Raw genomic sequence first — 25,084 nt, 5'->3', positions numbered from 1 at the left:
CCAAGGGCTGGGATTAAAGGCGTGTGCCACCACCACCTGCCAGGATATTTTTTTAAACTGTAGAATAGAATCCACTGTAAATTTTAAATTAATTTTTTAAGAAACACTTATCTTATGATGGCATGCCTTCCTTGTGCCATCTCAAGATGCCCCTGAATATCAGTTCTTTTCCTATTTTCTTTTATTATTTTATGGTATGAGTATATAACTATACAACACTGTGCCTGTGGAGGCCAGAAGAGGGTATGGGATCCCCGGAAACTGGAGTTACAGACAATTGTGGGCCACCATGTGGGTACTGAGACTAAAGCTGGGTCCTATGGTAGGGTAGTCTATGCTCTTAAACACTGGGCCATCTCTCCAGACCTCTCTTCGTGTGTGTGTGTGTGTGTGTGTGTGTGTGTGTGTGTGTGTGTAGCCCTGACTGTCAATATGTACATGAGGCTGGCTTTACACTCAGGATGCCCTTGCTTCCCAAGTGCTGGGACAGGCGTGAGGCACTGTGCTTAGCCCATTTCCCACTTTTTCTTAGCAATCTTTACTGTTGTTCTAGAAGCATACACTAATCACACCTTCTCTTGAAGGACACAGAACCTAAGAGTCCCTGTCAGTCTTTTTCACATGCTAGTCCTAACTCTCAACATTTCCTTCTACTTCTGAAATTAAAACTTTGATTAAATTTTAAATATTGGAATAATGATAACTTCCTTCCCATCAATCAAGGATGTCACCATAAAATATGTTCATCTTTTAATAACTCATGTTGACTACCTTCTTCCTTTTATCTTAGTTATCCACATCACAAATTCTTTTATTGATTTTAAGGACCTTATTAAGTCTGTTCCTACATTTGTCAAGCTCCCTCAGCATCTTCCTACTCTCTTTCCTCTTGTTAAATCCACTCATTTATGTATTCATTCTATTAACTTTCATGAATTTTAGCAATGCCTGGAGCCCTAATGTAGGTGTTGTGAGGCTAGAAAATATACATATTTATCTTTTTTCATCCAACCATCTCATTTACAAATCTGCCAAGTAATTCATTGTATATGAAATGCTATAATTCCTAATTCATAGTTTGATCAATTGCCCTTCATTGAAAAAGCTGCTTAAATAACCTGAGAAGCTGTTACAGTTTGAATCTGATGCCCCCGGAGGCTCATATTCTGAATGTTTGGTCCACAGCTGGTGGCGCTATTTTGGGAGGTTCTGGAAATTTTGGAAGTGGGGCCCTAGATGGAGAAGTAAGTCAGTAGGGCAAGATATTGAGGGCACAGCTCTAGCCGTTTTCAGGCTGGCTGTTTCCTGTCTTCTGTGATGCACATAGCTGTCCTCTACCAAATGCTCCTGCTGTCATGATGCTCTACTTGAATGCCTGGGATCATGAACTGAGCCCTCTGAAACCATCACCCAAAGCGAAGCTTTTCTTCTTCACATCCTTTTTCCTGTCAGGTATTTTGGTCACATGATTCTAAAGTGACTGATATAGAACATACGTATTTGTCAATATAAAGTTAGTTATAGGTGCAAAGGACATAGGCCTCGTTAAGTTGAACTAAGTAACCTTTCTTGAAAAGATTATTCAACCATCCACTTACTATACTAGCTCTTTGGAAATAAAAATGTAAAAGCTTTGAAAAATCATTAGTTTTTGTTTCAATAAAAATTCTTCTAAAGAAAATAAAACAAAGGAAAAATAAAAAGTAGATTGGTCATTAGTGAGAGAAAGGACACAAGTTATCATCACATTTGGATTTCAGATACTAAAGGGCAAGTGACAATGTTCTTGTGATATCTGCTTAATGCAGACATAAATGTCCCTAAGACTGTCAAAGCAGAAACCCATTGCTCAAAAAGAGCCAAAGGGCACTAGTTCAAAGCTATTCCTGTGTGCCTTTAATCCCAGCACTCGGGTCTCTGGGAGCTCGAGGCCAGCTTGGTCTACAAAGTGAGTTTCAGGACAGCCAGGCTGTTACACAGAGAAACCCAGTCTCAAAATCAAGAAAGGAAAAATAAAGTTATTCCAAAGATGTTGTTCAGAAGGAATCCTAAGTATAGCTCTCAGTTGCCTGGGATGTCACCCAACACCTCTAGAGCTTAGAAGAACATCTCACAATAGGGACCTGATGCACTGACCAGTGGGCCAGGTCAGCAGGCAGAAGCGAACAAATGGTGGGGCTGGCTTAGGTATTTAAGATAAATCTCAAGGACTTTGTCTGTTTATCCATCCATCCATCCATCCATCCATCCATCCATCCATCCATCTATCTATCCATCTATCTATCTCTTTTGAGATACGGTCTCACCATGGAGCTCCAACTATACTTGAATTCACTATGTAGCCCAAGCTGGCCTAGAACGTGCAGCAATCCTTCTGCCTCAGCCTCACAAGAGATGGGATGACAGGCATGACTCACCATCTCTGAGGGAGCATCCTGTTGTTCATGTTCTGGGCCACTGAAGGAGAGGCGCAGTAAGTCTCACCTGGAGATTTTCTTTGAAAGTCCGGATAAGGATCTCTCTCATCTTTCTTTTTCTTTCTTTTGCAACTTCTTCATCCAGATGAACGTGAGCACTTTCCACCAATTTTTCTTCTGGATCCCGCTGAGAATCTTCTTGTCTTTTTTTTTCTCTATTAGTAATAATTTTTAAAATAGTTATTACAGTTAATAATGAGTAGTTATAGCCTACTGTACCGGAATGAATGCATACTGAATATTCCAGAGTAAGGTGACTCAAAAAAATCTTAGTTTGTTATTTTGCAATATATAAACAAAATAAACTTATAAAGTACTTTGACAAACAGCCCAGTAGATGCTTTAATGAGGCATTTTTATTGACATTACTACTGATCTATACAATGATCAGTTTGTCAGTACCTATACAGTACTCTGTAATGTAGATAGAAGTTTTCTTTTTCCTTCTAAAAAACTTAGTGTGTGTGTGTGTGTGTGTGTGTGTGAAAGAGAGAGAGACAGAGACACAGAGACACACAGAGAGAGACAGAGGGAGGTGGGGGATCAGAAAACAACTTTGGGGGAGCTGGTTCTCCTCCACTGTGTTTTGAGGCAGAGTCTCTCTCGTTCCTGCCACTGCAATTCCTATTCAGGGTATCTGTCCTGTCTTTGCTACTCATCTTGCTGTAGGAGTGCTGGGATTAGAAATATCAAGTATGAGTCCTTTCTATCAAATACGATCAAACTTTTGTTTAGGACAAGGAATTAAAATAAAATCTTTTTATCTCTCCCCCTCCCCCCAACACCTTGTAAATATATACAAATGTTTTATCCTCCCTATCCAGTAAACCTTTGCTTTACACTGGTAGGAATTTGCTGGCCTGAAGCAGTGGCCCTTCCTCCAGTGAGCAGCAGCTCCTCTCCCTCTCCTCTCTTTAGACTAGCCGGTTGAATACAATTGTGAGGCGGGACCCTGGTCAATGGGGGAAATACACAGCCACCACCTGAGTTAGAATAAAATCCAAATGTGCTTCCTGTTCAGTGTGTCCACTTTTCCAAGCAGACAAACCCCTTTCTTGATCAAAATTAAAGAGTCTTGCCTAGACACTTCAGTTGGAGTGGTGGTCTCTTTCTATGGGATCCAGAACAACTTCTAACAGCACTGGGGTCTTTAGTCGGTTTTTGGGGATTAAACTCAAGTTGGCAGGCTTGTGAAATGTACTTTTCCCCCAAAGCCATCTCCCAGCCCCATCTCTTCTTATTAGAGGGCTAAATGGATCCTTAAGTAAAAAAGAAAAGAGATTCCTATAATGGGCTTTTTTGGGTTTCCTAGGCAGAAACATTAATAGAATTGAAATTACTAAGAAGAGAACAGAATCTAGAGAATCTCTGGCCTCCATCCTCTTTCCTCCCACAGGCTATTTTCCTTCTACCTACCAACTCAAGTGTGCTTGGAGTCTTGTTTTTTTTTTTTTTTTTTTTTGAGACTGTTTCGCGTTAGCCCAGGCTGTCCTTGAACTCCTGATCCTCCTGCCTCCAAATGGGAAGTGACAGGCATGAGCCATTACTTTTATGCAGAACTGGGGATCAAACCAGGGCTTTGTGCATGTTAGATAAGCATTCTACCAACTGAGCAAACCCCAGCTCCCAATATTATCTTTTATTGGAGCCCATTACAGATTATACACATAAAGCAGGCACCATTAATGGTGTGGAGCAAATGGTAAGGAATCCCAGATCAGCTAGGAAAACTCAGGTAATCACTTAGACTTTCAGGAATTTTACAGTTGTAGAAATTCAAATTGAGAAGAATCCAAGAATCCTGACACTATATTGTTCATTCTCACATATCATATAGGGGCACATAATATTATATCTTATTGCTAATACCAGCCTGTTTCACTGATTATCTAGAGTTGATTATCTAGTGTAAGGCTATTGTTTTTGTTACCTTCACAATTATTTTTATTTATGTATCTGTATGAGTGTATGCCACATGTGTGCAGGTGCCCTCAAAGGCCTCATGGAGGCACCAGCTCCTCTGGCTATGAAGCACTTTAATGTGGGTACTGGGAACTGAATTCCAGTCTTCTGCAAGACCAAGACATACACTTAACTGCTGAGCCATCTCTTTATCACCAAAGCTATTGTTTGTTCCTTTTGTAATTAATAAATCGTTCAAGGAGATACTTTATGCAGTAAAGAAGATTCAGGATAACTTAAAAAAAGAAAAACACCTATCAACAATAAAATTTTACTGAATCTTCCCAAAATACTAGTTCTGTAATAATGTTCTGTTGGATGGGTCTAGTCTGTCATGGAGCACATTAGAGAGATGCAGTTCTAGGACTTGGGATGGAGTGGCAGATTGCAAAGGCAAGGCCTTTGGTGAGACTGCAAATACCACAAGTCAATAAATAAACACACAATAGGGTTTCAGAACAGGGGTCTGAATTTTAAAATAACATCAGGATATATATCTATCATGAAAATCGTATCTGCTTAATTGTGAAAACTGGAGAGGTAGATGAGTCATTCATATTTCCACCCAGAAATAAACAAGAACATGTCAATCCAGCTTCACTGTAGAATCATTATCTAATAATTTTAAAGCATTTGTTTATAAATAATGCTGTTTCAGTTATTGCAGCATAAAAATCTTCACATTTCTGGTCAGTTCTCAAGGCAGTTTCCCTAGAGCTGGAAGTCCCAGGTCAAAGAGAAATACCACTTGATGACTCTTGTTATTTATTGCCAAATTGCTATCTGGAAAGTTCAAGTCAATCCATCCGCCTAGGAGCAGAGTACATTGGCTGTGTCACTACAACCACGGGTAGGACTTAGCTCCCACAGGAACTGACTGGCCAGTGAACAGTGCCGAGAGCCCACTGTGAACGGGACAGAGGATCCCGCTACCATCAAATGGGGCTTGTTTTCACGATTTATTTTAGGTCAGCCTGTTTTTCCAAGGCTCGGGAGCAATCTGAAGAGCAGGGTTGACCTCAGTGAGAGCGCACTAAAACACCCGTGATTGCTTTCTGCAGAGAGCAGAGAGCAGCGTTTGGAGGAGGCCTGAGCCCGGCACTTGAGGGGGTGGAGCACACGTCCACTGCTGAGCTGCTTGAAACTGGGCAGAATAAGAGCAATCAAGAACACGGGGGTGGGGATGGGGGTGGGGGGTGCGGGCTGATGAGGGGGGCAGATTACCTAATAGGCCTTTCTGGCTCGGTCTGAGGAGTCAGACACTTGAGTCACGCTCCTGGAAGGTTTCTGCAGTTTGTGCATCAGTGCTATTTCTCAGAATAAATATGTCAGTTACTTCACCTGTGAAGCCCATTTTCTGCATGAGGATGGATAACATACTACCTCCTGTGAGGGCTATTGTCATTGTCCTCTTATGTCAGATAGTCTTCTTTATCAGTAAGCCAATGTCTTGCTACATGATCATCAGAAAATAAGACCCTAGCGTAATTCACAGTAGCATTGGGGGGCAATTACTAACCACACAAAAGGAATAAGGAAATATGTTTCACCTTTAAAATCTTATGCAATCAGAGAAGAATAAACCAGTTACAAGGTTGCCTATTAAGCATGGAAAAAGATACTTCCCAGTACAGAGAAGAGTGTGGTACAACTAACTTTCAAAATAATTTGGCAATGTTTCAAGATATCTATATGATTTTTTTATTTTATTATTTATTTATTTATTTATTTATTTATTTTGGTTTTTTGTGACAGGGTTTCTCTGCAGCTTTAGAGCCTGTCCTGGAGCTAGCTCTTGTAGACCAGGCTGGTCTCGAACTCACAGAGATCCGCCTGCCTCTGCCTCCCGGGTGCTGGGATTAAAGGCGTGCGCCACCACCGCCCGGCCTAGAGATCTATATGATTTAATCCACTAATTACACTCATAAGAATTTATCCTAGGGGCTGGAGATATGGCTCAGAGGTTAAAAGCACTGCCTGCTCTTCCAAAGGTCCTGAGTTCAATCCCCAGCAACCACATGGTGGCTCACAACCGTCTGTAATAGGGCCTGGTGCCCTCTTCTGGCCTACAGGTATGCACACAGACAGAATATTGTATACATAATAAATAAATATTTTTTTAAAAAAGAATTTATCCTGAAAAAATATAATTCAAGCCAGGCAGTCGTGGTGCAAACCTTTAATCCCAGCACTTGGGAGGCAGAGGCAGATGAATCAGCATGAGTTAGAGGCCAGCCTGGCCTATACAGCAAGTTCCAGGACAGCCAAGGCTACATAGAGAAACCACGCTTTGAAAAATAAAACAATATATATATAATATATATATTATATATGTAATTCAAAGGAAGACAATGCTCTAGAAATAAAGATGCTCATTACATTATTATATTGGTAAATTTTTAAAATGATTTATTTTGTTTTTAATAATGTGTATGTGTGTGAGTCTGTGTGTGGATTTATGAATGAGTGCAGGACTTGTGGAGGCCAGAAGAGGGCATCAGATTCCCTGGAGCAAATGTCAACAGTTCTAGAAGGAGAACTCAGTTTTTCCAGAAAAACATTAAGTGCTCCTAACTACTGAGCCATCTCTCAAGCTCTGTTGGCAACACATTTTATATAGCTAAAGTGTTTAGCAATATAGGACAGGGCCATCATATGTTATGGTACAGCAATACAGGGGGATAGTACATACATTCAGGACTCCAGGCCTGTGTGGTACAGCAAAATAACAAATTAAATGTACTTAATGATTGTAATTAAATATGTAAGATCAAAACCAAGAGAAAACATGGAAAAATGAAAGTGATTTGTTATGATGGTGGAGCAGGAGGTGCTCTCCTCTTTTGTGTGCAGTGTTTGCAATGTTAGAACATCTTTAACACTTGAGAGTACTTCTGATATGGCTGCTTAAATAGACATCCTCTGCAATGCTCATGACACGGGCTTACGCTTTCCACGCGTCCTCCACCGTGCGCCTCCTCTCCAGGATCTCCCTGCGCAGCTTTACCATCTCTCTCTGGACCCCTTCCTTCTCTTTCTTGGCCAGCAGAGCCTTCCTTCTCTTCTCTTCCTGCACTAGACACTGAGCCTCCAGGAAGGCTGCTTTCTTCACGGCATTTTCCCTTCTCTGCAACTCCAGCTGCTTCTCGTGCCGTAAGCGATTTTCTTTTACCTTAGAAAAACCACAAGTAGAATGGACAGATTTTGAAGTTCAGAATACAACCAGTGTGCAACATTCTCACCCAGAACCCCACTGTTTATTTGCTTCCTGGGTGAAAACCAATACAAAGTTCTACAAACAGATGAAGAGGACTCTCAGCATCCGGGTGACCTGTGTGACGAAAAGCTGAGCACAATAGAGGGGTCGGAGCTCAAGCTTTGGAGTCTTATTTAGAAATGATGTCCCGTTCTCAAGTTTGTCCTGTGTATATATAAGATTTTGTACTTTAACAATCTTTTAGGAGAGAACAATGATACATTATGGTAGTTACACTCTGCGGGACAGAACAGTAATCCATTGCCCTAAAGAGCACTGCAGGGCTCTACCCATTTCTGTCTTTATTTAAGTATGTCACATTTGAAAGTCAAAAGCAAGACCTTTGTGGATAATTCTAAGCAAGCACATTCATCCTTTTCAACACTAATTCTTCAGCTCCTGGCTCCCGCCGTAACTTTACCCCCTCTAACCCTCTAGTTTTCTAAGGCTTACAGGCAATAGGCATATGCGCTACTGAACCTTCTCTCCTCCCTTCTGTCAAACCAGAATCCCACTTCTCCTATTTTTCCAACATTCCCAAACTTTAATGCTTCAAAACAGTGAATTTTCAAAATGTGTAATCAGAAATCTAGTTACGTAAAAAGACAGCCCACACATCTATAGGTAATAGTGCCAATTCAGTCTCGGTCTTGGTCACATGGCAAAGACAGGGTCATTCTGAGTTCCCAAAACTCCTTTGCAAGGCATGGAGATCGCCTTTTCCTCTATTACCTACTATTCCTTTGAGAGGAAGGAAAGTTCCCATATGCCTTTCCAATTCAAAACAGCTGAACTAGATTTAATTCAGATCTGTCCTCCTTTTCAAATTATAATCACAAAATGAGTGAATTTTAGTTGTCTAGAAAAGAATTATCCTTATAATATCCAGCAGAATATTCATGATAATATATTAATGTCACCATTCAAAGACCAAATTGGAGCAAATGCAATCTACATATTTATAATCGGAGTGCCACATTCACACTAATAAAGTTTAGTTCAACACTCAACTGGTCAAAATCAATTACTCTAATTTTGGTTATTTCTTAAATAAATTGTTTCCTACTCTCAGTTTATGAGAATTATTTTTCTTCTGAAGTTCTTATATTTTATTTTTATTCTTCCTTACCAAACCACAGATGGCACCCTTTTCATAATAAAGCCTAAGTCTTTATTTAAGCTTATTAAATGTGTTACACAAAGACTGCTTCCTGTTATCCATTTTAATTTTGTTTTCCCTCCCACCTGCTTATGTCTCATCTCCATGGTAAGACGAGGGTCCTTCTGCCGCCTCTTGCCTTGGTTTTCCTCCCTTCCAAGCTCTTCCACCATCTCAGAATCCACCACCTCTTTATGGAGCAGATGCTCTATAAATTTCTGAACAGTGGCGCTCTCCTCTTCTTCCTCCAAATAGCCACATAAGTCTAGGAGTAAAAAACAGCAAAAGGGGAATTAAAAAATGATATTCGTATTTACATAAAAATTCCGAAAAATACAAAGTTGTATTGACAAGTAGGAAGTAGCAATGCCAGTTGACGAGTGCGGCCCTCAGCACGCACCTTCAGGTAAAAGGGCAAAGCTCCATTCACCAGGAAATGCCTCAGCCAAGTCACTAAGAACCTCTTCACAGTCAGATCTAAAATCTAAACAACCTCAAAACTCTCCTGCTTAAAATCAACCCTCATCTGACCCCAGGATATAGCTCAGTGGTATAGCTCTTACCCAAGCATGTGGTAGCTTTTAGGCCTGGTTTTTATCCATTTTCTTCGACTAGCTGCAGTAGAATGGCTATACTGTGGGTACAGGTTATGATGTGTACACACTAAACTTTTAAAGAAATTATCAAACTGCCATCCAAAGTGGAATGCAAGTCTACATCCCACCAGTCCTGTGACAGTGTCCCAGTTCCCCCACACCCTTACCCAGGCTTGGCATGGCCATCTTAACTTTAAGCCATTTGAACAGTAGTGAAGTAGTAGGGTTAGTGTGTGTTTGCCTACTGACTACAGACACTGACCAGTTAGACGAGGTGAAATTAAAGTATTCTTCTAGCTTTCCGAGCTCATGACCATGATTTCCTAGCTGGGATTTTTATAGAGTCCTAACAAGAGCAATGCCACCAGCTTGTTTCAGCAAGGCTCTGAATCAGGAGTGGAAAGTTGTCCTCCACAAATCCATCCTCATAGGAAAACAAAAATAAAAATCAAAAAAACCCTAAACCTTAAGGTACAATAGAGAACCCATTATAAGTTTGTTATTTCATTTGTCTGACAACTTGTACAAAAGAAGAAAAGAAAGGAAAAATCCTGAGAAGAGAAATAGCCTCTTTTATATGTGAAAATGAATCAAAACATAAGTAGCATTTTTATAATTATAAAATGATATGTGAATATTTAAGTGTGTTCTCTGACAAAGTAAATAGTTATCTAATGATATATGGGCAAGAGACACTTTTAATTGCTATATAAATTCATAGACAAAATTATAAATAATGGAATATTTTAATTTTAAAAAGCAATAGGAACTTACTAGGGATATAGCGAAGAAGATTTATACCCAATCAAGAAAAATTAAATTCACAAAGATAAACCAAACATACATGAGCCAAATGTATTATTTATTATTTAAAACAATAAAAAACATTTCTTAGGAACATTCATTAGATGTTAAAGCTTAGAAGAACCAGATAAGTTCTTACCATCAAACTTGTCATACTTCAGATGGCCATGGGCATCGGGCACAGGAGGGCTGCTTGGCACAGTGTTCTCCCCTTCTCCATCACTTGCTAATTCTTGTTTAAGTTTATTGTCTAACCAGTCATTGACGAGCTCCTGGGCTATCAATAGAACAAAAACATCTTTTAGTATTTCAGTGACTTACAGGTTCCTCTATTGCTGTTTCCATTTATTCATCCATTCCCTCATTATCACCTCAACATCCATTACGTGACAAGGCATTAGGAATAGAATGAGAAACAAAACGGGAAAAAGAAATGTCACCAACATGAAGCCAACAGTCTAATCAAGGGTAATGTCACCAACATGAAGCCAACAGTCTGATCAGGGGTAATGACACCAACATGAAGCCAACAGTCTGATCAGGGGAAATGACAAAACAAACAAGATAAAGACAACGTAAGGAACCAAGAGATGGAGACTGGTTGCTATAGTTTTAAGTTGGGGGGCCAAAAAGACGATACCCGAGCAAAGGAGGGAGTGAGCCATGCTGATATATAAGGGAATATTGCACCATGCAGGGGGAGAGCACGGTCAAAGGTCCTACTTCATGAGTGTCTAGAGGGCTGGAAAAGTCACTAGCAGGGCAGTGTGGCTGGAGAAATGAGGGCTGAACAGATGAGATGGAAGAGGTGATCACTGTGCTGAGCGCAGCGCTGATCAGCGAGGGTGATCTTAACCCTCATCTGAAACACAGTCATTTCTGGTTGTCACAAAGAGGGCAAGTGGCAACAGTATCCAGTGTGTCGAGACTAGGATGCTGCTAAATACCCTGCTCACAAGATAGCGTCCACACAGCAAAAATACTCTGGCCCCCAATGTCAGAAGTCCTGAAGCTGAAACCCTTCTGTTTAGAGTCCTGACACCATTCTAGGTACTGTCTGCTACTCTAAAGCATGAGAAGCTGCAGGAGGGTTGGGAGTAAAAAGCACCCCTCTCCCCTTTTGAGACAGGACCTCACTGTGTAGCTCTGGCTGACCTGAAATTCACTATTTAGACCATGCTGACCTTGAACTCACAGAGACCCACCTGCCTCTGCCTCTGAAGTACTAGGATTAAAGGTGTGTGCTACCATGCCTGATTTTTGTTTTGTTTTTTAATCTATTTATTTTTAAATTTTCTTTATTTTATTTTTATGTATGGGGGTTTTGCCGGCATGTGTGGTTGTGCACTGTGTAGTGCCCGATGCTTGCAGAGATGAGAAGAGGGCATCAGGCGCTCTGGAGCTGGAGCTACAGACGGTTCTCAGCTGTCATCCGGGTGCTGGGAATCTTTCCAGGGCAAGAAGTGATGTATTTTAAGAGGATCACTTTGACTTCTCTGCTAAAACAGACTACATGGGGTAAGCAAAGAAGATGTTAGCTAGGAGATGAATACTAGAGACTGTAAAGAGGTGACAATGGTTTGGTCTCAGGGTCGAGCAATTAAACATGGCCACAGTCTAGAAAATATTGAGATGAAGTTGACATGATTTGCTGATAAACAGGGAATGAAGGAAGCGAAATCTTCAGAGTGCTTAGCTTAACTGGAAGAATAGAGATGCATTCACTGAGAAGCGTGAAGGACAAAGAAGCAGCAGGTTTGGGGGAAGCCTTAGTGATATCGGGTATGAGGTGTTCATGAGATAACCAAATTGGGAGGTCAAGCTGATCCTTGTGGCAATACTTGAGATTTCATGGGATGGGGCCAAACTGAAGAAGCGAATGAGAGTTGTTAGCATACAGATGGTGTCTGAAGTCTCAGGACAGGAAGATATTACCAGATGAAGAAAGCAGATAGAGAAGAGCTAAAAAAGCTGAAAACCCAGGAAATCAACGTTTCAGAAGTTGATGAGGTAAGGCACAAGCAGGGAAGCTGAACAGCGAGGAGAGACCCCGAGCTCAAAGGAAAGTCAGAGTGTCGTGTGTTGAAAGCCAGCTCCCACTTCAGTGGCATTATGAAACTCTTCGCAGGGGGCTGCAGAGATGGCTCAGTGGTCATGAGAACTTGCTGCTGTCACAGAGGACCTGGGTCAGTTCTCAGGACTACATGCCAGCTCGCAGCCATCCAGACCCGGCCTCTGCTGGTAGTCACATGCCGTGTGGTACTCATAAACTCATGCAAGAATAAAAAAACAAAAATAAATGAAAGAAAGAAAATTACATGTAGATGCAGGAGAAAATGTTCACACTATATTACATTATCTTTATCATTTTTATCATTATCAGAAAGCTCTTCCCCAGTCTAAGGCATGGGAAGGCATGGGCATTTCAAAGGAGGAACACGTCTCCCTTAGTGTTACCTCCACCGCTGTTACTATTATCTCATAGTTCTGATGTAATTAGGCATTCCTATATAATAACGGATGTAAAAATGTTTAGTATAGATAAAACAGAAGAAAACAAATGATAATAGTGGCCCTTTATCTGTAGTTCCATTTTCCAGTTTAGTTACCTAAGTCCACTAAAGTCCACAAACATCACACGGAAAATCCAGAAATAATTCCTAAGTTCTGAATTGCACTTAGTTTACTAGTGCAGTAAAATAAGTTCTGTCTGTGCCATTCCACCTGGGATGTGAGTCGTTCCTTTGTCCGGCATCCACACCAGTCATACCCTCTGCCGTCAGTTAAACTGACGTCAGTTAAAACAGATTAGTTGTCATCTCGTTTGTTAGACTGATTGCCTGTGGCAATAATGTAGTGACAGTGTCCACGGAGCCCTCAAATAAGAGCCCAGTGCTTCGGTCATTCACCTCACCTCATCACCCGCTCAGGTACCATGTCAGCACACCATCACAGCAACAGTGGGGAGTACAGTATAAGAAGATGCTTGAAGAGAGATGATGTGCACAGACTCTAGTGCTTATTATAATTGTTTGGTTTTATTATTTTATTATCAATCTCTTGTTGTGATTAATTTATGAAGTAAATTTTACCATGACTATGTAAGTATATGAAACAACTCTAGGGCTTGGCATTATCTACAATCTCAGGCATCCACTAAGGGTCCTGGAAGGTACCCGGGAGGACGACAGTAGAAACAAAGTATAACAAATATGCTAGAAGAAGGCAGAGAAAGGGAGCTGACAATTATTAACCCATGTACAACAAGTTGCACTTTATTGCATAATTAGAATGTAAAACAATTGTATCTACTAATGCCACTTACTGTAATGAGCACTTCCTTTGGACGTTATACTATACAGTTCCTTAAGCTGGTTGGGAAGGGTGAGAAGAAAAGCAGAGGTTTTCACAGTATGCTCCCCACAGCACTACTTATGGGAGAATATTAATAGAGCTGATGAGAAGAGAACAAAAACAAACCTTTGTAAAGCATACTCAGCCCATGAAACAGCACAGGCTGGCATGGACTAGTAGCTTCTTGAGACAGCAGGTGTTATAGGGATAAAATACCTCTCCCCACCAAAAAACATCCAAGGGCTAGAAAGCTTGGGGAATGGAGTAAGACAACATTTCCTTCAACTGTAAGGTTTCTGAGGGCTCTTAAAGTGTATCGTGTATGGTTACTGGGTGGAAGGTGGGGTGAGCAAGACTATTAGAGCATAGATCTCCTTTACTGCTGGAATTACTAACTACTTGAGACTAGTCATTATCACTTTTTGTAAATGGAGGTTTCTCGCCTGCCTGACAGTTTCCAAATAAACACTCAAAGGCTTATATTAGTTGTAAAAGTTGGGCCGATAGCTCAGGCTTATTCCTAGCTAGCTCTTACATTTAAATTAACCCATATTTCTTATCTGTGCTTTGCCATGTAGCTTGTCACTTGTTACCTCATTTTCTATGTGTCTTGCTTCCTCAGCAGCTGGCTGGCAGCATCTCCCAGACTCTGTCCTTCTTCTCTATCTCTGCTTGGATTTCTATCTACCCCTATCCTGCCTTGCTATAGGCCAAAGCAGCTTTATTTATCAAGCAATGAGAGAAGCACATATTCACAGCATACAGGAGGACATTCCACATCACCTTTTCACCCAAACCCCTCCAACAGCTTCCCTATATTTAAATCACCGGCCCCTTATACTTCTGCCCCATCCTATTATAATCAGAATAAAATCTAAGTTCTTTCCAAGACCTATCATGACCTATGTGATGTGTCTCCTGCTCATTCCTTTATGCTCATGTCTACTAGAAGCACCAGCCTCAAGGGCTTTCCTTCAGCTCCTCATGTACTCCAAGCTTGTCTGTACTTAAAGCTCTTGACACCCCTTTGCCCTCTATCTGGGATGCTTTGAACAGACTACTACTTGATAATTTGCTTTTAATTCTCTTCATTCCTACACTAGAGTGCTTACTCCATGAAAGCACAGCTTTACTTTCCTTGTTCATAATCAAAACTTCTAGTGCCTATTATAGTGGAGCAAGACTTCAATATGCATGCATCGAATAAATGAAGAGATCAATGAAATAATTGGGGATGTAAATCCAAACAGAAGCTGGCTTGCAGGGCACAGAACTTTGACATCCCCCTTCCCTGGAGACTCTCCTTCCAGTCTCCTTTGCAGGTTCCACCCAGTCCCTTGAATTCCTAGGTGGTACTTAGTTCTTCAGTAACTCAGCAATCAAAATGCTGAAGTTCCCTTCCCCAAACGAAGGGAAGTTTGAGGTGACAAGAAAGTTAAAATGGTTTTAGAGCCTCTTTACAAGGAATTAAATTGGTTTATAAACTTGATGTCTATTCACCAGTAGAAAACCAGATTAAATTAACATGCTACCATCTGTGCCATAGGACCAACACCTTACACCACTCACAGGTTAGCTAGCATATTAAACTGCCTCTGCCAGTGGCTGCTTCAGATTTAGGAAATAAAGTGGGCTTTAAATACAGCCTGGTGGGGCTGGGGAGATGGCTAAGAGAAGTACACATTGCTCTTGCAAGGGACCCAAGCTCAGTTCCTAGCACCCATACCGGGCAGCTCACAACCACCTGGGTCTCCAGCTCCAGGGAACCTGATGCCTCTGGCTTCCTCTGGCATCTTCATAAACATGCAGACACCAGTATGTGGGCAGACAGACAGACACATAGTCTTACATGTAGTAATGGAGCTAACTCCAGAATCAGCTTCAGGGCAGTAGAGAAACAAAGGTTAGGAGCTAAGAATGCAGTGAGAGCAGCTTTCACTCCATGTTTTTCAGTGAGTGCTGAGCTATGCTTTAAGAATTGCTAATGTCACACCAGCAAATGCATCCCCTCACCTTCTTCATAGATGTCATCATGATACTCTGTTTGCTCACATGTTCCCAGATCTACTGTGTGTCGCCAAAGCATTCCAGGTAAATCTGCATTTCTGGTAAAATATTCATTTGAAATGGCAAATTCCGATGCTTTCTCCACTCTCTTAAAAATAACAGGAAAAAAAGGAAAGAAATAAATCCATTAAATGATAGTAACCTTGTTTAGGGTTAAAGAATTTGAGAAGCTGCTTTTCTAGCAGCTAGTATGATTCTTTAATTTTCCCACTGTTGTTGGAACACTAGGCAGTATTTTAGTTTTGTCTAGAATGTTGACTTAAATGCAGCAGTTCATCAAGTTCTAGCCAGCATTCCTGGTGTTTACAAGAATGTCGTTCAGGCTTAGGTAAGTGGAAAACAGGGCTGATGAGAGGTGCAGGCAACAACCTGAGCTTCATCCCCAGGCCCCACAAGGTGGCAGGAGAGAACCGACCTTCACACATGTACCATTGCATGTGTATACCTGCACACACACGTACATCTGCCTGCACACACACACACACACACACACATGTGCACAATAAATAAATCTTATTTTTATTAGCATGTATTAATTGTATAAAATAGTGGTTTCATTATGACACATTTATACATATGTAACACACTTTGATCACATTCCTTTTACCTCTTTGGTCCCCTTTGGGTAACTTTTGTTTAAGGCATAGGCAATGGGATCCTGAAAACTGAATACTTAGTTCCGAGCAAACATCTGATATCAATTTCTGTGCCACTGGGACTTGTAAACAGGAACCACAGGCTGAAGCCTCAGATTACTACAGCTAGAAGGGGCCGCCACTGTGTATTAGGCAAGGCCCAGGTTCACTAAAACTGAGGCAGACAGGCACCGCTGTAGTCATCTAGACTGTTCTAACTCAACAAGGGTTTAATAAAAGCATGACCAGATTCATGGGATCGGGTAAGGGAATGAGGAGCTGAGCAAAGCATCGTGACTTTGGACAGAGCAGGGAACATTTTACTTCATAGGCGAAGCCCGGCATCTGTGTCCTCACAGAGCTGCATCCCACGTTCTCCCTGAGCGCAAACTCTTCAGACTGGCACTGGCAAATGACAACTCAAGATCAGTTCTTCAGGTGAAAACTCTGGAGTCTTCCTTAACCTGAAGTCAGTCTCTCTGCCTCTCTTTCTCTTTCTCTCTCTTCATCTCTCTGTCCATTTCTCTCTCTCTTCCTTGCTCTTCCCCTCTCCTTCCTTCCCTCCCTCCTCATACATGTTTGAAATGTTTTCACATTTACAAACTGCCCCTTCACAGCATCTCCACAGCGATCAGCTCCATCGAGGAGTGACAGTTCCCTAACGGCTGTTCTGCAAGAGCCTTTACAGCAGCAACTGGTCGCTTTCACATGAAAGCCACATCCCAAAACACTTCTATATTTCCATTAGCATTAGGACAAGTCCTTACAGGTGCTTCAACGTCCCGAGCCCCTACCCCTTTGTGGGCTCTGCATCTCACCAGCTCACCTTTCTGTCAACCACACTGACCCCTTTGTAGGTCCACTCTCAAATACTATACTGCAGAGGTGTCACACGTCAGGCCTTGGAAATGACCACCTCTCAGTCTGCACCCCCTCCCACCAATCCCCACATCCCCGCAGTATTTGCTCCTGAGGCACCTTCTCCGCGGCTTCTCCTCCCCTCTGACTCTGAGTCTTTTATTTCTTTACAGTTCTCTCTCTCTCTCTCTCTCTCTCTCTCTCTCTCTCTCTCTCTCTCTCTCTCTCTCTCTCTCTCTCTCTCTCTCTCTTTCTCTCTCTCTAGTTCCCTCTTCACACGGAAGGCCTAGCAACCAGAGTCTTGCTGGGACTCGGTCAGTGTCCAGTAAATACTTAGTAAAGGAAGAGGTGGCTTAGAAATTTACTCAAAGATGCTGCGCTACTGTGTTTATAGTGCTCCTGACCTATTTTGGAAATGACTTTGCCTCGTGCCCTTGGTAGAAAGCTTGGCGACAACTTTGCAAAAACTTGCTATAGGATGAGCTGTCTAATTCTCGTGTTGCCTGTGTCAGGTTCTGGATGTCAGAATATACTTCTCTAAGTAAAGTTTAAAAGTCAAAGATAAAATCTGGGCACGGGAAGTGGGAACAGGAGTGCTATAAGACAGAAAAACATGATCTCATGATCTCATCAGAGCTGAATTGGGAAACACCAGGCCACACTATAGAGACTGCTCCCCCCATGTTAATTCTCAGAGGCCATGGGTTATCTGGATTTATGTTATGGCATTGATTATGATTACATTGACATAGGCCTACCCTTAACTTCTAAGAAAAATGACTTTTTTTGAGACAGGGTTTCTCAGGAGCTATGGAGCCAGTCCTGGAACTTGCTCTGTAGACCAGGCTGGCCTTGAACTCACAAAGATCCACCTGCCTCTGCCTCCCAAGTGCTGGGATTAAAGGTGTGCACCACCACGGCTTGGCAGAAAAATGATTTAATATATACTGTTTATGCTTGTATATACACTCATACAAAGAAACACAGATAAAGTTATTAACGTTAATTTTTAAACAAACAATAAAACAAAATAAAAGAAAAAGAAACGAGATTTGTAGACTTGATTTAATTCTCTAGACTATGAATCCAAGAGATAACCAAATGACATACCATTTCATTGAAATTTGCAAAGCTTTTTGAGAAAACTTTATTACATACATTTCATTTTTATTTATGTGTGGATGGATGGCAAAGGACCACTTGCACAAGTCAGTTCTCACAATGGGGTCCCAGGAATCAAACTCAGGTGGTTAGGGCTTGGCGGCAAGTGCCTTCACCCCATGAGTCATCTCTCCAGGTTCTTATTAGAAGATAGTAGTGAGTTTGGGAAATAGGAGAAAAACCAGTCTTGATACTTCAAAAGGGGTCTGGAAATGGCAACTGAGTAAAAAGAAATGTTTTAAAGAAGCATTTAAAATACTAGATAACACTAAGGATTAGAATAGTGTTTTAAGTACTTTGTCTTAAATATTATCTTTTTACCCCAGAATGAATGCATAAGAGCTAAGAGGGGTCTGGAGCGCATTTCATTCGTTTGTGTCCTCTTACTCCTGCCTTTTCGGTATGTCCTGGCAGGAGACTAGCTCGGTCCCCAGCGACCCAGTCAATGCTAAGGGAGACAGACACAAACAGTTCGTTCTTAGAAAGTTCAAGTAAGACAGAGTGATCTGAAAATAGCCTCTCGGTGTGTGTGTGTATGTGTGTGTGTGTGTGTGTGTGAGAGAGAGAGAGAGAGAGAGAGAGAGAGAGAGAGAGAGAGAGAGAGAGAGAGAGTAGGTGTGTGTGCACCTATGTGTGTAGGACGGAGGACAACCTTGGGTACTGTTCTTCTTTACTGGATTGGAGCCACCAGTTAGGCTCTGCTGGATGGCCAGAGGGCCCCTGGTATCCACCTGTCTCTGTGTCTCTACTTCCCTAGCTGGAATTACACCACCACCACGTCTGGTCTTTTACATGGATTCTGGCAACCTAACTCAGGGTCCCATGCTTATAAGACAAATGCTTAAATGACTGAGCCACCTTTCCAGCCCCCAAAAGAAGCTTATTAGTTAAAAGCTATGTTCCACAAAAGTTCCTTTACAAAATACTATTTCATTTCCTTAAGACCAGATGATACAAACAGGAGTTTAACATATCCTCATCTGCCTATGTTTTATATAGCTTTGAAAGTGCCAGTTCTTTTAAAAGTCACTCTTTATAAAATCAAGTATTTTATGTTTTATTAATAAATGTGTACATAACATAATTCTAAAGGAAACTATTCGAGGATGGGGTTAGCATGTGGGGCAACGGAATCTGAGTTGTACAAAGAGGATCTAGATCATGTCTCAGAGGTAACAAACATTCCAGGCAGAGGCATCAGCAAATAACAAAGCAGAGGGAGGACCTGCTTGATGGAGGGGAAGGAGAAAGACCTGGGGGAGAGGAAGGATGCAGAGTGCTAGTACATGGGCTGTTTCGGATAAACTGATACAGTCTGACCGACAGAGGACCTCAGATGCCCACCTGGAGGAGACAGTATCTGACAGCACACAGAACGCATGTTTAGGAAGGTTAGTCAAGCAGGAAAATATACTGGAGTAAGATGAGCCAGACAGGCTAAAGATGAATTATAAATCATAGAGTACCACCACATTCAGTGCTAGCCAAGCACCTGCCCAATTCCATGTGATTTCTCCATCTCTGTGGATGCTCATCAACATCTCAGCATCAAGGTCTGCTGGACCACAGCACTTCCCACAATTCTGCTTTGTCAGCCCACTTAACCTGAACCATGCTGACAGGATGTTTCATTACTGAACCAAACAAACGCTGTTAACCACCCCTCCAACACTGTCACCCCATTTCCATGTTTCATTCCCAATCAAGTCTTCCATTCTCTCCTCCATACACAAGGCCTTCAAGAAGGACCGTCTTTCCTTCCTACTCATGGGGACATTCAGCTACTGTCTTATTCCCAAATCCCAGCCCTTCACTTTCGCAGCGGTGATTCCATTTAATCTCCATTTTTCTTTGTATCATAAAAAAATTATGGTTGCTTACATCAGCTAAATCCATGATACAACTGGGAAACCTTCCTTTGCTGTTCTAAAGAAAGGCCTTTCTCTATCTTCGCCATCTTTCCCCTGAACATATTCTCGGCTGTGCTGGAAAAGGTGTGGATTTGCGGGGTTTAGGAGGAAAGACTGCAACTATCCAGAGTCTATCCAGAGTTGTGTTATATTATGGAGTAAAATCAGAAAGAAAAAAAAGGTAAAACAGAGAGGCAAAAGAGAATCAAGAGAAAACAGTCCAATGGACAAAGAGAGTGGACTAGAGGGTGTCTAAAACAGATGCCACAGCTACCAAATTAAACTAGAGACATTTGACGGCTGTCAACAATGACTGGATTTGGTCAGGAAGTCATTTCTGGTAGTAGTTTGTAAAATGGAAAGTGAAGTAAATGGATTGTGCGTGTGTGTGTGTGTGTGTGTGTGTGTGTGTGTTTTATTGCTGGCTGAATAAGAAACAGAGACTAAGCAATAATAATTATGACAGGAGAGAATAATGAAAATATAAAAGCCAAGAGCTCACACTATATATCCGTAGATACTGGATAAGAAAATAAAAACATTCTACAATCAGAAAAGACTGCAGGGTCAAATAAGAACTTACTGATTTTTCAAGATGGGAGATTTGAAGGCAGGATGGAGGAAAAGCCATTGCAGAAGATTTAGGGAAATGATAAAAATCTGAATCCAGATTGCTGACAGCCATATGAAAGAGAAAAATCATAGAAACAAGACAAAATGGAATGTTATCCTTGAGTTCTCATTAAATCTTCCCTTCTGAAAGAGGTGGTAAGTAGGCGTGTGATTGAGCCCTGCGGGAACTCAGTACTGGGACTCTGGACACTGACGGGCAAGCTAGGTTTCCTAGAGGTTAAGTGGTCTCCCAGAGGTTGGCACTCAGGATGTAATCATTTTAGCTGTCTTCTGAGACAGAGCTTCTGCAGTGGGCAGGAAGTCTTCCCTAGCCCCATAGACATTAATGTCTCCCACCACATGCTTCCCTTATATCGTTAGGTCTCTCACCAGCTCTAAGTAGGTTTTTCAGGTACCACTGGGCTATAGACTCTGGTCTGTGTCTCATTTTAGCGCTGGTACTCAACACACTGAGCTTGTATTTGGTAGGCACTTAACAAATAGTAACAAAATGAATAAATAGCTAAACGCAAATACAGGTAACCTGGGATCTATCTCGCCTAATGCCCACAATGCCTGTCAACTAAGACAGAATATTCTCTGGAAAATATTACATGATTTTGAACCATGTGCTACACAAATAAATTGATTACAGCAAACTGCTAGGCTGGCACTCAGGGGTGCGCCCCTTAAGTGTTTTAAAGGCACTGTCAATTCAAATAGCACCAAAATGAAAAACAAACATCTCATGACTGGAGGATGTCATAGGTCAGGAAGTCATGGATAATACCAGTTTCTATGGGAGTTATCTAAACCAACTCCCTCTCAATGGATGCTCAAACATATTCTTTATTAGCTGAACATTACGTGAAATTTTAGAGTTTACTCCAATGTAGCATGAATAATAACAAGCTGGAGTGAGATATTGGGGTTCAACCCAAAAACCGGAAAAGCAAAGCAGCCAAGCCCCCAGAGAAATCCTACCTCTAGCAAGGCTGTGCGACTGCAGACTAAGCAGACGAAACCTCTCCCTCCTCTCATTTTATATTCCCTCTGGTCTTTTGTTTTTGTTTTTGTTTTTGTTTTTGCAAGACAGGGTTTCTCTGTGTAGCTTTGGAGTCTGTCCTGGAACTTGCTTTGTAGACCAGGCTGGCCTCAGAATCACAGAGATCCACCTGCCTCTGCCTCCTGAGTGCTGGGATTAAAGGTATGTGTCACCATCGCATGGCCTCTACTGGCTTTAGCTTTGCCTCTGATCTTCAGGCAAGGTGTATTTTATTAAAATACAACAATACAGCACTGTACTTCGATACTCCAGTGATGGAGAACACGCCTCCTTGTGAAAACTCTCTCTCCACTTTTGGATTGCTCTAGGCATTAGAGAATTCTGGTGATACCCATCTTGCTCTCGCCAATGGGTCCCCATATTAAAGTAACTACAGAATAGTCTTCCTTGTGTCTGAAGAAGGCTACAGCATTCTCTCCCACGGCCTCTCTTTTCTTACTCCTTTGGCCTCTTTATGAGATAGGCATGCCAGATGAAAGGCAAATCTATGTGTTTTCTCGTCATTTATACTTAAGCCCTCTCATGAAAACCCACGGAATAATAAAAGATGTTAAAAATATAAAATTGGGGTAACATACATAATCATGTGGGAATAACAACAGCCATGCACATGCACACTGGAGATCTGTCCTTATGTCCTTATGTCCGACTCTCACCTCTTTCTGTTCTGATTGTGAAAAGCCTTACCTTAACCCAGTGTTCCACATTGTCAGTGTCAAATTCAGACTGTAGAAAATAGAAACAAAGTATTAATGCACAGCAACCGCTTTGTCAGCATCCTTCCCACTAGCACAGGTGGAAACATATCCTTCATCCCTTCCTCCAAACTTTGCGTTGGCAAGTTCAGCACCAGCTAGCAATGAGAGCACACTGAACCAAGGCAGAAGAGACAGGAAGATTGTCCAGGACATCTGTGCTACTTCTGTGTAATCTACCTTGAACTGTAATGTAACTGATCAGCAGTCTAAGCATCAGCATTGTATTTTTAAGTTCTCCAATGCTAAGAGTCAAGATGCAGAAATGCTAGATGTTAACACTCCTCGTGAAACCCATACTAACGCTGGTTAATTCACCTCTCTGTATAATTTTCTGCTTAAAGACTGTGGTCCTTTCTTTCCTGTTTGCACAAGTAGCCAGATGCCTTCCTGTCCTTCCTACACCTGAGATAATATTTGGTCTAAAAAGAGTGGGTGTAGAACACAATTATATCACTCAACTTGTATACTTGCACCAACCATATAATGAAGAAAATGATCTCTACCCAGATGAGATATTAACTTGAAACAAGAAATCAGGCCTCGTGGATCCTCCTCTGTATTCTCTGTGACTCCCAGAAGCTTACAGAACTCTCTCTCTCTCTCTCTCTCTCTCTCTCTCTCTCTCTCTCTCTCTCTCTCTCTCTCTCCCTCTAATAATCATTGAGCAAACAGAGATATTTGCTTTGAGGGAAAAAAATCAGGTATTTGAAAATAAAAATGACGGGAGAGCAAAGTAACGGGCACGTGGAAGTTGGTGGGAAAGACATGACGGTCGCCTTCATTTCTCTAACACTCCGCCTTCAGCTCCCCTTACACACACTAAAGCAGCTGCTCTGCTGCGTAACCTGCCACTGCAACAAAGAGCGAGCCGAGCCTATTCAAACACAGCTGAATTTCAAGGCGCTCTTGTGTTTTTACTTTCTTTATCCTCTAGACAGTAATGAGCACTATCAGCAAAAAAAAAAGAGAGAGAGAGAGAGAAATTCCTCTTTTTGTAGTTCCAAGTTGTCCCAAATTTTTTACCTTTCATCATCAAATCTATGTTCAGAAGCTATTTTGGGCCCATTATTATGCAACTGCTACTTTGCAGGTGAAGCGGCCTCAGTTCCCACTCTCGAATGCTCTGGCCTCCGCCCTCTAGCATCAGGAACATGATTTTCACTAAGTGGAAGGTGCCCTGTGTACATTGTTTCTATATTTAGAAAAGAACCCACAAGAATGGCTGCCCCGGCCCCCCACAAAAGCCACACGTCTCGAGGATTGTCTTTCTTCTTACAGGAAACCGTAAGCGAGGGGTGAAAACAGCTGGTGGAGCTGCTCTGCAGCTGGAAGTAGACGCCCATCCGTCTCGATGTTCTCTCACTTACATCGAAAGCGTTTATTTTTGTGACTGTTAACAAGGTCACATTCTGGAAAGCGCACTTGGTATGACTGTGACTTTGCACGTCACTTTTGTCTGTTCCGAGTTTAAAACGGCACTGTCGGGTTCTGAGTGTGTGTGTGTCTTTGGCAGCTAGTGTACAGAAGAGGTAACAGATAAAGGCAGGATCTATCGCTGAGCGCTGGTGGAATTTAGAAATAACCATATGGATAAAGAATTGAGATAAAACCACTTGGAATTCTGGGTTCATTTTAGATGTCTGATGTAAAACTGGAAGGGGGGGATATAAGGGATAACAGCAGAGAACTTAATGTGATTTGTTTTCTTCCTTTCAAAATTCCCTTACCTAAGATTTGAAAGGGAGAGGAAGAAATGTGCCGAAAGTTTCCTAAAACTGCTATTGGAGGTAAGGATGAGGGGCAAATTTCCCTCACCCTAATGGGCACTAGTAGACCTCTCCGCTTAGATGGGAACAATCCTTACAGGTTTTTGTCCACCAGAGTGGTGAGTACACAGACCCTAAGGCTCCTAGAACCACATTCTCAGAGCTGTGCGGGCTCCAGGTCAGCCAAGGCCAGGTAAGGATGCCCCCGGGGGAAGAGTGAGGAACCGCAGGGAGGGAAGCGGCAGGCTTTCAGGACAGTGTGACGCCTAGGGCCGGCCCGTGTTTCTCAAAGCTTCCGATTGGGATCACCTTGGCATTCAGCTTCCTTGAAAACCGTTTCCAGCGACTCAGCTCCATTCTGTTCTTTGAAGACCTTTCCTGGGACGCCAGCAGTATTTCAAGTTCTGGCCTAGACTTAGGCCACAACAGTGACAATTGCTCCTTGTCACAGGCTGCATTTGGGTAATGCTGGGAGTTGTAGTTCCACCACCTACCAGTTAGACAGGGGTCGGACATTCTGGAACTACTCCTCCCAGGAAGCATTGCGCGGGCAGCTCTCATTGCCCAGTTACCATGGCATCGGTGGGTCTCGCTGGGTTTGCTTTAGCAGGGCCTTTGCCTATGTCTGGCGCTTGGTGATGAC

At 42.0% G+C, this 25,084-nt stretch overlaps 1 protein-coding gene across 1 annotated transcript in view; it reads right to left on the bottom strand.

Annotated features, from left to right (window-relative positions):
* Positions 1 to 25,002, bottom strand: part of Ccdc191 (coiled-coil domain containing 191) — a 66,792-nt gene extending 41,790 nt beyond the window's left edge. Inside the window, exons 1-7 of the mRNA XM_038344392.2 lie at positions 24,751 to 25,002; positions 22,605 to 22,643; positions 15,622 to 15,763; positions 10,394 to 10,531; positions 8,941 to 9,119; positions 7,388 to 7,611; positions 2,485 to 2,632 (exon numbers count right to left, since the gene is read on the bottom strand). Coding sequence (XP_038200320.2) covers positions 2,485 to 2,632; positions 7,388 to 7,611; positions 8,941 to 9,119; positions 10,394 to 10,531; positions 15,622 to 15,763; positions 22,605 to 22,643; positions 24,751 to 25,002 — 1,122 coding nt within the window. The remainder of the gene's footprint in view (positions 1 to 2,484; positions 2,633 to 7,387; positions 7,612 to 8,940; positions 9,120 to 10,393; positions 10,532 to 15,621; positions 15,764 to 22,604; positions 22,644 to 24,750) is intronic.
* Between the last annotated feature and the right edge of the window lie 82 nt (positions 25,003 to 25,084).

The sequence above is a fragment of the Arvicola amphibius genome, chromosome 10, assembly GCF_903992535.2.
Source record: "Arvicola amphibius chromosome 10, mArvAmp1.2, whole genome shotgun sequence".
Classification (NCBI taxonomy): domain Eukaryota; kingdom Metazoa; phylum Chordata; class Mammalia; order Rodentia; family Cricetidae; genus Arvicola; species Arvicola amphibius.
The sequence above is the reverse complement of the archived record's forward strand: the minus strand, read 5'-3'. Positions and strand labels throughout refer to the sequence as shown.